This window comes from Dermacentor albipictus, unplaced genomic scaffold, assembly GCF_038994185.2.
Source record: "Dermacentor albipictus isolate Rhodes 1998 colony unplaced genomic scaffold, USDA_Dalb.pri_finalv2 scaffold_14, whole genome shotgun sequence".
Classification (NCBI taxonomy): Eukaryota; Metazoa; Arthropoda; class Arachnida; order Ixodida; family Ixodidae; genus Dermacentor; species Dermacentor albipictus.
This window is the reverse complement of record NW_027225568.1, coordinates 11672497-11686989: the sequence shown is the minus strand read 5'-3', so window position 1 is coordinate 11686989 and position 14493 is coordinate 11672497. Positions and strand designations below refer to the sequence as shown.

At 43.3% G+C, this 14493-nt stretch overlaps 1 protein-coding gene across 2 annotated transcripts in view; it reads right to left on the bottom strand.

Moving 5' to 3' along the window:
* Window positions 1-5425: 5425 nt before the first annotated feature.
* The window catches only part of LOC135905880 (uncharacterized), a 93427-nt gene continuing 84359 nt past the window's right edge, over window positions 5426-14493 (bottom strand). For both annotated transcript variants that reach the window (XM_065436991.1, XM_070528746.1), the window contains exon 11: window positions 5426-6301. In XM_065436991.1, the coding sequence (XP_065293063.1) occupies window positions 6153-6301 (149 nt within the window). In that variant the 3' untranslated portion in view covers window positions 5426-6152. The remainder of the gene's footprint in view (window positions 6302-14493) is intronic.

Here is a 14493-nt window from a genome sequence, read left to right as displayed (position 1 = left end):
GCCCGGCTTTCTCCAGATCCGGCCTCGCATTCTGCGGTCCCATCGCAGAAGCGTAGCTGAGCAATGAATCATACGGCCCGTGATAGCACGGAACACTACACGGTCAGTGGAGAAGACTCCGAAGACGGCTTCGAATCCCTTAGAAGCCGTAAAGTGAAGCTGAGGAGCCTCAGGACATATTCGCCTTCAAGTACTTCCACAGTACAGAATACGAGCCATCCCCGGGGCCCCCGCCATACTATTCATGCAGGTGGTTCCCTCGGGAAATCTGTGCCATCTGAATAGGTAAGCTGTCTCCACGCTCCTTGAAAGATTAGTACTAAATGAGATAACCGACATAAGAATGAACAATCGCAAGAATATACTTGCCGTAAATGTCGTGCATTCGACCGCTTTTGACATCTTGCATAGAGTAACCGATTTCAACAGGATCAGAGTGCGCTCTCACATTCCACTCGACAAGGATACAGCGACAGGTGTAATCTACGACGTAGGTGTTGCAATATCGAAAGAAGACTTGCCTATCCTAGTCAAGACAGCCACTCCTGATGCTACCATCATGCAGTTATGTCGGATCGGCAATTTACGGTGTGCGAATATAGTCTTCAAGGGCGACACCATACCATCTAATACCAAGGGGGGCCATTTTAGGTACCTCGTAAATCCAGTCATTCCGAAACCTCTGCAATGCCACAAGTGCTTTCAGTTGGATCACGTCAGAGGTGTTTCTAATAACACAACAGTACGTGCAAGCTGCGCTGAGTCCCACACCAAGGAATCCTGGCAAACAACTGTATTTAAGTGCAGGAACTGTAAAGGATCGCGTGAATCCATGTCGAAAAATTGCCCCCGAAATAAGAAGCAATGGAGTATGCTTCAGGAGATGATAAGGTGAGGCCGTACGCACTGGAAAGCAGACGATTCTGTTATAAAAACCACGCTCCCGCCACCAGCGCCGATGTTCGCCAAAGAACGCGAAAGGCCCCCCACAGAGCCAACCTAGTGCAGTGGCGTAATCACTTCGAAGTGGGGTAGCCCTTGCACGAGTCCAGATACAAAGTTATGAATGACAAAACAGCCCAAAAAAGTGCTATGACGTTGTCTTTTCAGCACTGCCAAATGAACGCCCACCTGCTTAGCTTGAGCGGCGTATAGCACCTTCATCGAAGGTGCCTCTTGCTTCCGACAAGTTGCCTGAACAGGATGTGCAGATGGTTATATTGCTGAAGTCGCTAATTTCTGCGATTCGCACACTTTTGGGAAATGCAGAAACTTCAACTACTCTATGTGCTTCACAAGTACTGGATGCTCTCGCTCCTGTGCTTGAAAGCTTGCTTTAGAAACATGGCTCCCTCACTTGTGCCGAAGCGACCTTTTCAAGAAGTCAAGAATGCCTCACTTCTTCAGTGGAATGCGAGAGGCCTGAAATCACGTTTTTCCTATTTTTGTCAATTTGTGTAAGTAAATCGGTTCTCGATATTAGTCATCTGTCAAACAAACGTGGAAAACATCCTCAGACTATCCCGATACGAAACTTTTGTTTCCGCTACGTCTGAGCAAAGCGGCACGGTCCTCGTTTATGCTCGCAAAGAGCTCCCCTACGTGGCCCAGGCCTTGCCTCCCCGTGACTACAACTCGTGCCTGCGCCTTAGAATAATGAAGAAGAGGCTTTCCTTCACGCTCGTCGCAGGCTACATTTCCAGATCAAGTCGTTTAGACTGCAGGTTTGAAAATGTTTTGACGCCGACCTCCAGTCCACGGATAATCACAGGCGATATTAATGCTCCTCACCCAATTTCGGGAAGTACAAGAACCAATTTGAGAGGCAGGACTATTGTATCTTTGGCTTCTGGCTGACGTCTGCCTGACCTCTGCCTTTTGAACGATGGCAGCCCAACAATCTTGAAAGGGTCGTCGTACAGCAGCTGCCTAGGTCTGACTTTTGTATCAGAATGCCTTACTTCGAGCATATACTGCTTTAATAATTTGTAAACATTTGGAGGTGACTATATTCCTGCTTACGTTGCCAGTAAAGCTCTAAGCAGTATGTCCTCCCCTATGGTGTCTTGCGCAATTGGTTGGCCAACATTTGAAGCCTATGTGAACGCCAAATGCAAGGGCGGTTCTTTTCACTCACAAGCGTCGCATTCTGAACTTCTTGTCATGCCGATGCGGAAGGAGCAAGCATTAGTGAATGCTGCTCGAAGCCACAGACTATAAACGAGTGTTAACTTCCGTCGCGGTAAGCCTTGCGGAAGGCGGAGCTTTACATGATAATTCGGAGAACAAAGGCACTGGTTTGTAAAGTCTGCCGAATTCCAATGACCCAGTGTAAGCTCGCTTACTAGCGCACAGTGCTTTCACGCTGCATCTATCCCTGCTCAAAAAAAATTTGTGCGTAAGCTACGTAAGCACGCTGTCTCAAGATATGTGGCTGAACGAGCCAACCAAGACGTCATTCCGTTATCGAGTACGGCATACCCTATAGTTTGCCGTAAACCCGAAAAATTATCTTGCCTTGTATACACATTTACACAGTTTACGAATCGACGTCACCTAACCAAACTTTTTTGCCTCATGTGAGAAAAAAGGACATCTTCCAAACTTGCCGTACTCATGTAAAAATTCCAACTCAGGTAAATTCATGGTATTATGTTTCATGGAAAAGTAAAATTATCAATAAATTTTAGCGTCATTATTCTCATTGATACCATTACTATTATCTGTCCCACCCCCCTTACCCCCATATTTCATTGTTCTACAGCGCGCTTCTTCATCAATTCCCTTTGAGGAATAGAAATCAATCAATCTATCTATATTTTTTACGAAATCGAACACAAGATGGGTATAAGTAAACATTCGGAGGTCCCGAAGTAACAAATGTCGGGGGGACCTCCTAAGAAGACATGAAAAGGGGATCGTAGGATCGTGGCAAACAGTGAGTCATGTCATATGTTATACAAATTCTACGTCATCATCGGGAAGAAACGGTAAGAGAGAAAAAAAAATCTATTGAAATATCACAAGTATAATCACACAGCTAAAAACAAGAAAAATAATTGAAGAAATCTTAAAAATTACTCGCAGGAATTCAAACGAGAATAAATGGCACGTAAAACTAACAACGAGAAGTATCAATTATAGGCTAGATTCAGTGACTTGGTAATTGAACAGCACAATGGATAATGGTAAAGCAGGACAAAATCTAATTAATTCTAGGTTCGTTAAATTATACTATGAGTCAGATAAAGTGTTCATGATATGCTCCTTCGTTCTACGCTTGAATGATAATAATGTAGATGACTTCATGTCAGATGGTATCGAATTCCAAACAGAAATGCCTGAAAACGCGATGGTAAATTTCCCATAATTAGTTCTTCTTTTTGGAAGGAGAAGATTGAGTTGCGCTGAAAATATTGTGTTGTTTTAATTGATGAGGCTAGAGCGAGTAAAACGTCGAATATTAAACTCAGTATATATAAGACGAAAGATAAGTAGTGACAGCTTATGATTGAATGGCATGCGTAAAGGTAAAACATTTAGGGAACGGAATATGGGCGCAGAGGGAGATGTGTGTAATTGGAATGCAATTAATCTTAATGCCTCCTTTTGCAAAACTTTTAGCTGATGTTGAGTGGCATATGTATTACCCCAAGATGACCGGTAGTATGAGAGATGACTGTGTATGTACGCATAATATAAAGACATGAGAATGGTTTGCTGAAAGGAAGAGCCGAGGTTTTATGATGATGCGAATACGAAATGCGATTTTTTTAATACCCGCCGTGGTTACTTTGCTCAGTGGCTATGGTGTTGGGCTGCTGAGCACGAGGTCGCGGGATCGAATCCCGGCCACGGCGGCCGCATTTCAATGGGGGCGAAATGCGAAAACACCCGTGTACTTAGATTTACGTGCACGTTAAAGAACCCCAGGTGGTCGAAATTTCCGGAGTCCCCTACTACGGCGTGCCTCATAATCAGAAAGTGGTTTGAGCACGTAAAACCCCATAATTTAATTTTTAATTTTTTGAATAACTGATTGAATATGGCACTGGAACTTTAAGTTCTCATCTAGAACTACACCAAGAAATTTAGTAGACGCGGATCTTGCAATTACATTATTATTTAGAGGCACTACAATGGAGTCAATGTGCAAAGATTTTGAAGAATGGAATACCATAAACGTTCTCTTAAATGGGTTAATGGTTAGCTTGTTTTTTACACACCATGAATGAACATTCGCTAGGTCAGTGTTAAGTTTATCCTGCAATGTGAATAAATTTTTATCAGATGCGAAAATAGTGGTGCTATCAGCATAATGAAGGCAGCGCGTATGTGTTAATATTTCTGGCAAGTCATTATTGAATATGAGAAATAAATGTGGCCCAAGTATTGATCGTTGGGGGACGCCTGTATTTATAGCTTTTGAAGAGAAGACACCATTAACTTCGACTATATATGGTCGGTCTATTACGTAGTTGCGAAATAATTGTAAAGGCAGGCCAGAAATGCCATAAGATTCAAGTTTAATTAAAAGAATATGATGGTTAATTGTATCACACGCCTTAAAGAGAGCACCGACTAAGAGACCTTGATCGATGGCTAATTTAATCCTCTCAGCAAAAATATTTAGCGCTAACTAAGTTGAAGAATTGTCACGAAAACCAAACTGATCAGAAGTTAAAAGATTAAATTTTGATAAGTGTTTAGTTAAGTGATTGTGTATTAGTTTTCCGATCACCGTTCTAAAGAAAGATAAAATGCAGATAGGTCGGTAATTACTCATGCACTTACGGTCACCTTACTTTAAAAACTGGGATTACTTTACCTGTCTTGAGGCGATTAGGAAAGATGCCATCTATAAATATTCTGCTTGCTATATGTCCTAGCGCAGGTGAGACAGAAGGTTAGACAGAAGCCTAATGGTTGAGGCGCGTATCAAGTCGAGGCCTAGACCGGTTGTTTTAAGAGAACTGATGACATTACATACTTCTAGCGATGTTGTGGGGAACAGGTACAGAGAATCAGGACAGCGCGGAAAACTAAGCAACGTTGAATCAGGCTGACTACCGTCTGCAATATTAAATGGTCACTGAAAACATTAGCTATGTCTTGACGGTCAGTAATATTAGCAGAATCGTGGTTCACACACGATATGTGATCTTTAGTTGTACTAATGTTTAAGAATTCTTTATTAACTTGCCAGTTTCGTCTGGTATCAATTCCATTTTTTCTTATTTTATTTTAGTAGTAGTTACGATTTGCATTTTTTTTACAGTAGCTGTTAGAACATTTGAATGTGTAGAAGCGCAGCCGCAACGCATTATTGAAAGGCTGGACTTTAAGTTTCTTACGAAGATTATCTCTTTTTTTTATTGGACCCTAATAAAGAATCACTAATCCAAGGCTTCCTTGGCGAGCTAAACCATCGCGTCACAGTAGTGTTACTTGTCCATAAGGTAGAGAATTCGGATAGTGCCATTATCTGGGATGATAGTCATGGTTTGACAGCGTATGGGGTGTTATTGTGCAGAGCAAGCTGACTGATGTGATTTGATTGCAGATTCTCGTGATTTCTGCTTACATAGAGCCTTCACTTTAGGAGTACTTGAAAAATGGCCTTCGTGGGCGAGAGTAAAAGTGTTCTTAACGCACAGTTCGCATAAACTTTTTCTACTCACCGCGGATGCTTAGCATCAATTTAACTGCATTTTTTCCTTAAGTTCAGATATTTTTTGTAGGCTTAGTATGCTTGTGCGTTTGGAGAACATGAGTGCGCGTGAGATAGGGAAAGGGCTAGCCTCAGTTCCTAACGGTGTCTTGAGATTGCCGGCTCTCCAATGTTGCTTACCTTCCCGTGTATCTACAGTTAATAAACAAACAACAAACCGAGTATGTGCTTTACATCAACAACTATTATGGACAAGTATCCTTACAGAAATAACAAACGGGGCTTCCTTAGATACCTTGAACACACTTAAGACAGGCCAATCATGTTTTTTTTTTAATATTGTAGTCCCACTTTTTAATGATGCTCGTTGTATTTACTTGGGCATATTGTTGGGAGGGGAGGGGGTGCGCTTCTGTACTGCTAAGGCTTCTTCACTGCCGTGTATGCAGTACACGCCGTATACGAGTGATAGCGGGATTTTTCATTTAAGCTCGTTCTTCACTGCTTGGCCAAATTTACGCAAGTAAGAATTCTTTAGGTCTTTTCGCCGGTCTTTACCGCTCCCGGTATGAGGGATGCTCTCCAGGAACTCTACACCCCCATGGAGGTGCTTGTGGTGGGACAGCTTCCCTGAAAAAAGAAAAAGAAAGAATTCGTTGCTGAGTGCAAACGGCGCAGAAAAGTTCTATTTTTCAAGCAGTGCATCGTTAGGCTCGTTATTTACTGTCTTGGAGGTTAAATAGATTGTCAAAGACATAATCGTGCAATGTAGTTGCCGCAAGCACTTATGCACTCGTTCATAGCTCATTTTTGTCCTCTAAGCAATAGAATAGATATATTGAAAGAAAAGTTTAATGAAATAAAATACGACGAAGTTGGGCAGAAGTATATTCCTTTGGAGAGTTACCTTTTAGTGCAGAAAGATGAAGAGGGAAAGAAAAAGCCGCATAACTGATGACAACGTCGAGAGAAGGAAGATGCAAAAAACAGTGGACATGGTGACTCAAAGCCTACAGTGCGGACCCGTACTGTTTAGAAAGTCTATTAAGGCCTGGACGTTCTGAAAACGGAATCTGCCATAACGCCAAGGGCCCGATATCACTTTCTCAGATAAAAGTTGGCTGTCGTGGAGAACAGGATCATGAATCAATATGGTGCGTGTGGTTATTTTTAATTCAAAAGTTTTTCGTTAATGACAGGACAACTCCGGAAGTCTGTACAGAAAGTTGCGTTTTCGCCCATTCGTTTCAGTACAGCCACTCAGACCTACCTGCACAAGCAGCTAGCAGCTTACTGCCTACCGCCAAATTCATCACATCTCAACAAAGCTGCATTGACAAGTCTCACTTTGTAGCTCCCTCTACTGTACGGTGTTCCTCGTAGCCCATTCTGCAGTTTCGGGACGGCAGACCTCACAATTGAAGTTACCTAGGCATTCTGTGTGACTTTTCTACATACGCGTGTTTAGCTGAAATGAAATTGATTTCATACTTTCTGCAGATCCCAGCATAGTGCAGGATGTAGAAATGATAGGAAGGGTAAAGTGCAGTGATCATAGGTTAGTGAGGGCTAGGATTCACCTCAATTTGAACAGAGAAATAGTGATATTGCTCACCAAGAAACAGGTCAACTTAGAGGCAGTAAGGGTAAAAGCAGACAAATTTAGGCTGGCACATGCAAACAAACATGCAGCCTTAGAACAGAGAGATGATGATGATGACATAGAGGTAATGAATGAAACTGTAACGAGGCTGGCTTCAGAGGCAGCACTCGAAGTGGGAGGCAAGACACTAAGGCAACCAGTAGGCAAGCTCCCCCAAGTAACAAAGAACCTAATAAAGAAACGACAAAAAATGAAAGTGTCCAACTCAAGACATAAGATAGAATTCGCGGAACTGTCAAAACTGATCAACAAGGCGAAAATAAGTGATATATATTCGAAATTATAGCATGAGAAAAACTGAAGAAGCCGTAAAAAATGAAAGCAGCCTGAAATCAGCTAGAAGGAAACTTAGCATAGGACAAACCAAGATCTATGCATGCATTGAAGGATAAGCAGGATAATGTCATCAGTAGTATCGAAGGTATAATAAAAGCAGCGGAAAAATTCCATATTGACGTATACAGTACCCAGAGTACTCAGGAGTACTCCATTCGAAAACAATTGTGAACAGCATACAGAAACTCCTCCTATAACTAGAGATGAGGTCACAAGGGCCCTACAAGACATGAAATGGGAAAAAGCGGCAGGAGACGACGGAATAACAGTCGATTTAATCAAAGATGGTGAAGACGTAATGCTAGAAAAACTGGCGGCTCTCTATACGAAGTGTCTATTGACTGAAAGGGTCCCGGAAAACTGCAACAATGCAAACATTTTAATAATACACAAAAAAGGATACGTTAAAGAACTGAAAAATTAGAGGCCATTAGCTTACTCCCAGTATTATATAAAATATTTAACAAAATATTCTCCAATAGAATGAGGGCAACACTGGACTTTAGTCAACCAAGGGAACAGGCTGGCTTCAGGAAGGGATACTCTACAATGGATCACATCCATGTCATTAATCAGTTTATCGAGAAATCGGCAGAGTAAAATAAGCCTCTCTATACGGCTTTCATAGATTACGAAAATGCATTTGATTCAGTAGAGATACCAGCAGTCATAGATGCATTGCGCAATCAAGGAGTACAGACCGCTTAAGTCAATTCCCTGGAAAATATCTACAGAGATTCCACTGCCACCTTAATTCTACACCAGAAAAGTAGGAAGATAGCTATAAAGAAATGGGTCAGACAAGGAGACAGAATCTCTGCAATGCTGTTCACTGCGTGCTTGGAAGAAGTATTCAAGCTATTAAACCGGGAAGGTTTAGAAGTAATTATCGACGGCGAATATCTCAGCAACCTCCGGTTTGCCGATGACCTTGTTCTATTCAGCAGCACTGCATATGAGTTAGAACAAATGACTGAGGACCTTAACAGGGAGAGTGTAAGAGTGGGGTTGAAGATTAATGGGCAGAAGACAAAGAAAATGATGAATAATCGCGCAAGGGAACAAGGGTTCAGGATCGCAAGTCAGCCTGTAGAGTCTGCAAGGTGTACGTTTACCTTGGTCAACTAATCGCATGCGGCAGACATCGTGAGCTCCTGACTGGAAGCTTACCGTTATCATTGAAAAGGAAGGTATACAATCAGTGCATTTTACTGGTGCTGACATATTGAGCAAAACTGGGAGACTGACAAAGAAGCTTGAGAACAAGTTAGGGGCCGCACAAAGAGCGATAGAACGAAGAATGCTAGGCATAACTTTAACAGACCGAAAGAGAGCGGTTTCGATCAGAGAGCTAACGGGTATAGACGATATTCTAATTGACATTAGGAGAAAAACTGGCGTTGGGCAGGTCATGTAATGCTCAGATTAGATAACCGTTTGACCATTATGGTGACTGAATGGGTGCCAAGAGAAGGGAAGCGCAGTTGAGGACGGCTGAAGACTAGGTGGGGCAATGAAATTAGGAAATTCGCGGCCGCTAGTTCGAATCGGTTGGCCCAGGGCAGGGGTAATTGGAGATTGCAGGGAGAGGCCTTCGTCCTGGGAGGCAGTGGACATAAAATAGGGTGATGCAGATGATGTCGATCCACTCAGAAAGAAACTCTGTCGTCAATGACATTGCGCATCAGCCGCTCCGACTTGGAACGTTTTAGACACTGTGATGACAAGCTGAGGGAGCGCACATGTTAGGAAACATTAGCAAATTTTGGGATTTGTCTTCTAACAATAATCGCCATGTATCTTTCGCGGCTTTTCCTTTCTTTAAGGGGGTATGGTAGGGTGCATGAAGTATCTTGGTTTCAGCTTTATATCTCAACAACTGTTCTATATATTAGCGTGAAATTCTGCACGCTCAAGAGCAATAGCGTTGGCCTTAATTGGTGTAATTTTTTACTGCAGGCCTTTTTTATTTTTTGTGTAGTTGAGAACCAAACTTTAAGCTATGATGGAAAATAAAATGTACCTTTTCTCAGAAACAAAAAACAGCATGACCGTGAAATCTCGCACAATAATTCTGTATAATAGTGGGTTTAGCTGGAACCTTTAAAAAATGCTTTGCTAAGTTTACGTCACAAGAAAAAAATATTGCCGTCACAAGTCTCGTACTGTGGAGGGTCTTTCTAATAATCGTTTCTTTTTTTAGTTATAACTGAGTGATTTTTTCACACATTTAGGTTCAGATTACTTGCAAGGGATGTGAGTATATTATGGGAAAATTTCAGCGTAATGGGCTGAGTAGTTTTCCAGAAAAGGTACATCAAGTTCTGAAAATCTTGAAAAAAGTGATTTTGAGAAAAATGCATTTTTATGTTTGCACCTGCACTACAACCGCTCAACATGCTCCAGCAGAGTACAGAAATTTTCTGGCTTTTTTGGTGTGTTCCCCAAAGTCTTTCTTCATGTTTACGTAAACGTAAACATGAAGTAAACATATTTACGTAAACACTGAAAAAATGACGGAAAACAACATGTAAGCCAACCCTCGCGTCTGTCACGTTTAAATACCAGGCGGCGCGCCTTTTGGCCCCATTTTTAAATGGCTTAGAGCGCTCCTACGCGCTCGCCGCTGCACTGTTTTGCTCCCCACAGTGTGTATTATTTTTTATTGATGAAATCAAAAAATCAGTTTTTTGGTCGATTTGCCCTACTATACCCCCTTAAAACGGCCCTCCCTGTAAAAGCACCGGGCGGCCGTCGTAAGGCAAGCAGCGCTCCAAACGCCGGCAGTGAGAACACTGGCATGTGACGCTGATGACGGGGCAAAGGCGCTGAGTGCACCCATGGTACTTATAGTAATCTTGCATTGCGGTTTTCAAGGCCTGAGCAACTGGAAACGCTTTCTCGTGCATCTGATGTCGAGGAAGGTTGCCGCTTGCATGAAGCAAGTCACATAGTACATGACATCAAGGGGTATAATTAAGAAAACGAGTGCTAATTGAGTTGAAAGTGCACTCCACAAACCAAGCTCCACGCGACAAGCTACGATGTGGAGGTAGATGTAAGTAACAACTTCTGTGTTACTACTCCTCCTATAATTTGTTTTTCACTGTAAGCGATAACACTGTCTCCTAAAAATAAATAAAAAAAAATGAATGAACGTGCCGCACTCCTTTTTCTTTTTTTGCACTGCTTCGCCGATTGCTCATGTTGTTCCTAGATTGTAATTTATTTATTTATTATTTATTAATACTGTCAACCCTCATAGAGGGTCATAACAGAGAGGACAATACAATTACATACATCAAATGTGTACAATGCAAATGTACGTAAAGTAGCTCAACACATGTCAATTCACAGTGAATAAGATGTTCACTTGAATGATGTTCAGCACACTTCTGACCTCTATCAAAGTACTTACAATGAACATCAAGTCGCACATATCACTTGGCACTTCAAAGCTAAATTGGAAACTCCCGTAAATACGCCTCAGCAGCATTTTCAAAGTTGGTGGCATCTTTTAGGCTAACAATAGCGTTTGGCAATTGGTTCCACATTTCTATTGCATCCGGGAAAAAAGAGTATCGAAATGTATCTGTGTTGGTACGGTACGGCTTTACGACATAGTCATGGTTAGTTCGCGGGTTTCTTTTGCCTGGAGCGTGTAGATATTTGAGCTTATCAATCTTAAGTTGACCCTGCATTATTTGATAAAGCATCTTCAGCCTACATTTCTTTCTACGCACTTCAAGGAGATCCAAGTTGCAACGTTGTAACATAAGCGTGACCGATTCCTTCCTTCTTTTCTGCACGTTCTCGTTGCCTGTCCGTTTTTATTTTATTTTCGATGCTTCACTGATCCTAATACTTTCCCAACTATTTTAGTCTTCAGTTCTCGTGTACTTCACACAGCTTGACGCGACGAGCACCGTCAGCGGCGGCCAGTGGACGTGTGAGGTTGGCGTCGCGGCGATTGTAAACATGCCACTCCGCTGGTGTTCGCCGTGGATGCTCAGCACACAGAGTCGTGTACCAGCAGCAGCCAAAGCTGGGGAGCACCAGGAAAAAAAGTGTACCCAATAGGAAAAAGGCTCAGTCTCCGGAAAGATGGCACGTCGCGTGAACGTATTAGCGGCTACACTACACTTACTTGTTTCACCGTGGCGCAACGCGATCTTTAAAGCGTTTGTTTACACGAGTTTTTGATGCGATAAATCTCTTCTTACTTTTTCTAGAAACCGATATGCCAGATAGTCTATTCTCCATTCATGTGCTTGAAAACTGTGACACCAGCTGTCCGATGGCGCAGCTATTAAAAACAAAAACAAAGCGTGAGGAGCAAGGAGATCTCGAGCCAGTACTTTCTTCGTGTGTCCCTACCTACACGGCAATTAATTAGACCCGATTCTTTTTTCCATGTTGCAGACACCTCAGGGGGTCCATTAGGATTGTCAGAAAAAGAAAGGTAATGTTTGGAAGTTCCGCATAGCCCAGTACCATATTTAGTGGTGAGGTCGATGCCTTTTACAATGTACAGGTTACTTCTGCGGTCACACATACTTCTGCGGTCACAGCGTGGCACAAGGCAAGGTAGGTGAAACAATTATTTGGAGTCCTGCAGGCTGTCTCTGTATCAGTATTGTTAGTCTGGTTTCGTGAAAAGTCGATATAATGTGCGAAAGAAGGCAGTCGTTGGCGCAGAAATAGGCATGCCTACAGTTAATGCACTAGCCTGCAATGTTTCAATGCTTTTTTCAGAGCTTGCAGAATAACCTCAACACGGGCTAACCGAATCCTGCGTCACCGAGATCCCTCGAAGACCTTGCTGAAAAGATGGTCAAGCAAAAGCGCATTACCACAGCTGCCATATTATTCGCATCAAGCTGGAATCCTCAGGACGGCCATCGTTTGCTTATCATGAAAACGTTAATTTTCATGAGTTAGGATTTGTTGTGAAGGGCAGCCAACCATGGCTAGGTTGTAGTCCTGATGGAGTAATTGAGTGTCCTCGCTTAGAAACTCAGCTTCTTGAGATAAAATGCCGCTACTCGAAAAGGAGCAGAGAAGTTCCTCGAGGGAAAAAGTCTCGCTCACATTACGACGCCTGTCACCTTAAAACATCCCACGAGTGTATACGTAAGTTCAGGTGGCTCTTTATACGATAGGTCTAAAAGCATGTAAATTCTTAGTGTACGTACACTTCCAAACAGCTACTTCTTATCGTTGTGAATCGCTGTAATCAATTCTTGAGCCTAGACCCCACGATTACCTTGCAACCTGAGCTAAAGGTGACAGGCGGGAAACAACGACAGCAACCTGGGAGATGCAGTTCATTAGACGTTTGCCACGAGGTAAACCACCACATATCCATCAGTGCCTATCCAGAGGTAAGCGCAGCATGGACACCGACTCTTGACGGGTCGACTAAAGGCCACTAACACCACCATTACCTGACAGCCTGAACGAAGGATGAAGGGGGCCCCATCCAAATGCTACCGAACAACCACGGCGACCTTGCATTCGCAGGTTGCTTTCATGCCACATATTTCAAATCATCGAGCATCGGAGGCGGGATTACTGCGGAGTGTTGCGAGCGTGAGCGTGCCATCGCAACAGATCCGACGCCTGTGAGTTGCTGCTAGAGAGTCTTCAGAGTCCCTAGTCGACTCGCCTAGGGAAGACGACGGTATTAAAAGCGGAGACTTTTCGAGCAGTGGGACAACAGAGGGTCCTGACATAAACTCGGAGTTTCACTTGCTCTTGCATGGAGTGGGCGTCCGTAACTGGAGCAGTGTAACTAAGCCAATAAATCCTTTTTCCTTCATCCCTACGACCTGACGTAGCAGTCGATGAGCTTCGTGGATTTTTTGCCCTCAACGGCACCTTAAGCCGCAACAAACTGGTTCACAGCGGTGAGATCAAGAAGGCAGTCCTCACGATTTGGGATCGGCGGACCTGGGAACGTGGCTCCTGGAGACACGACCTTCGCAAGCTTTACGTAAGGTGAGTGCTGGAGCGACTACCTTTTGCCCGACGATAAGAACAGGGTTCTATCGGGCAATTAGCTCGGATTGATCGCCACCCGGTGTGCGGGCAATACAGGGGAAGTTGTAGTCAGCTCTTGAAAAGCATATTACAGAGCTCGGTATGAAGAATAACCATAGGTTGAAGAAGCCAGAAATTACGGTGATTAACGAAATGGGTTTCGATGAGGACGAGCTCACAGAGGCCTCGGAAAATATATGTCGCGCAAAGGAAGAAAAGAAGCGCGAGAGGAAAGGAAGGGAGAAAGAAATAGAGCTTGAGAGGGAACGGAGGAAACGCAGCATGAAATTGAGCTCGCAATGTGGCGCCTCCACAAACGGAAAGCCTGAAAAATACGAGTTTGCGTCAGCCGTACAAAACAGGCGATGACATGGGTCTCTACTTTCGTAATTTTGAACGGATTTGTGAGCAATAATTTCACCAAGACACATGGCCGGAACGGTTGCTGGCGTTGTTGTCGGGAGCAGCCTCGCAAGTCGTTGCGCGACTGAGCGTAGCCGAGTCTGGCACGTACAATTCCGTGAAGTCGAGTTTAAATGCAAAATACGAGCTTTCCACCGAGGAATTTCGGAAGATATTTAGGCAGAAAAGAAAGAAGCCTAATGAAAGCTTCGTGGAATTTGGATGTAGCCTGAAGGATAATTTTGCAGAGCTGGTGAAAGGAGCAGGGGTAGATAACGTCAGTAAACTGTCAGATTTCGTCTGCTTAGAGCAGTTTTACGAGACCCTGCCGGATAACGACCGCCGTTGGGTTAAAGACAGGCAGGAACGTGTTTCTGCA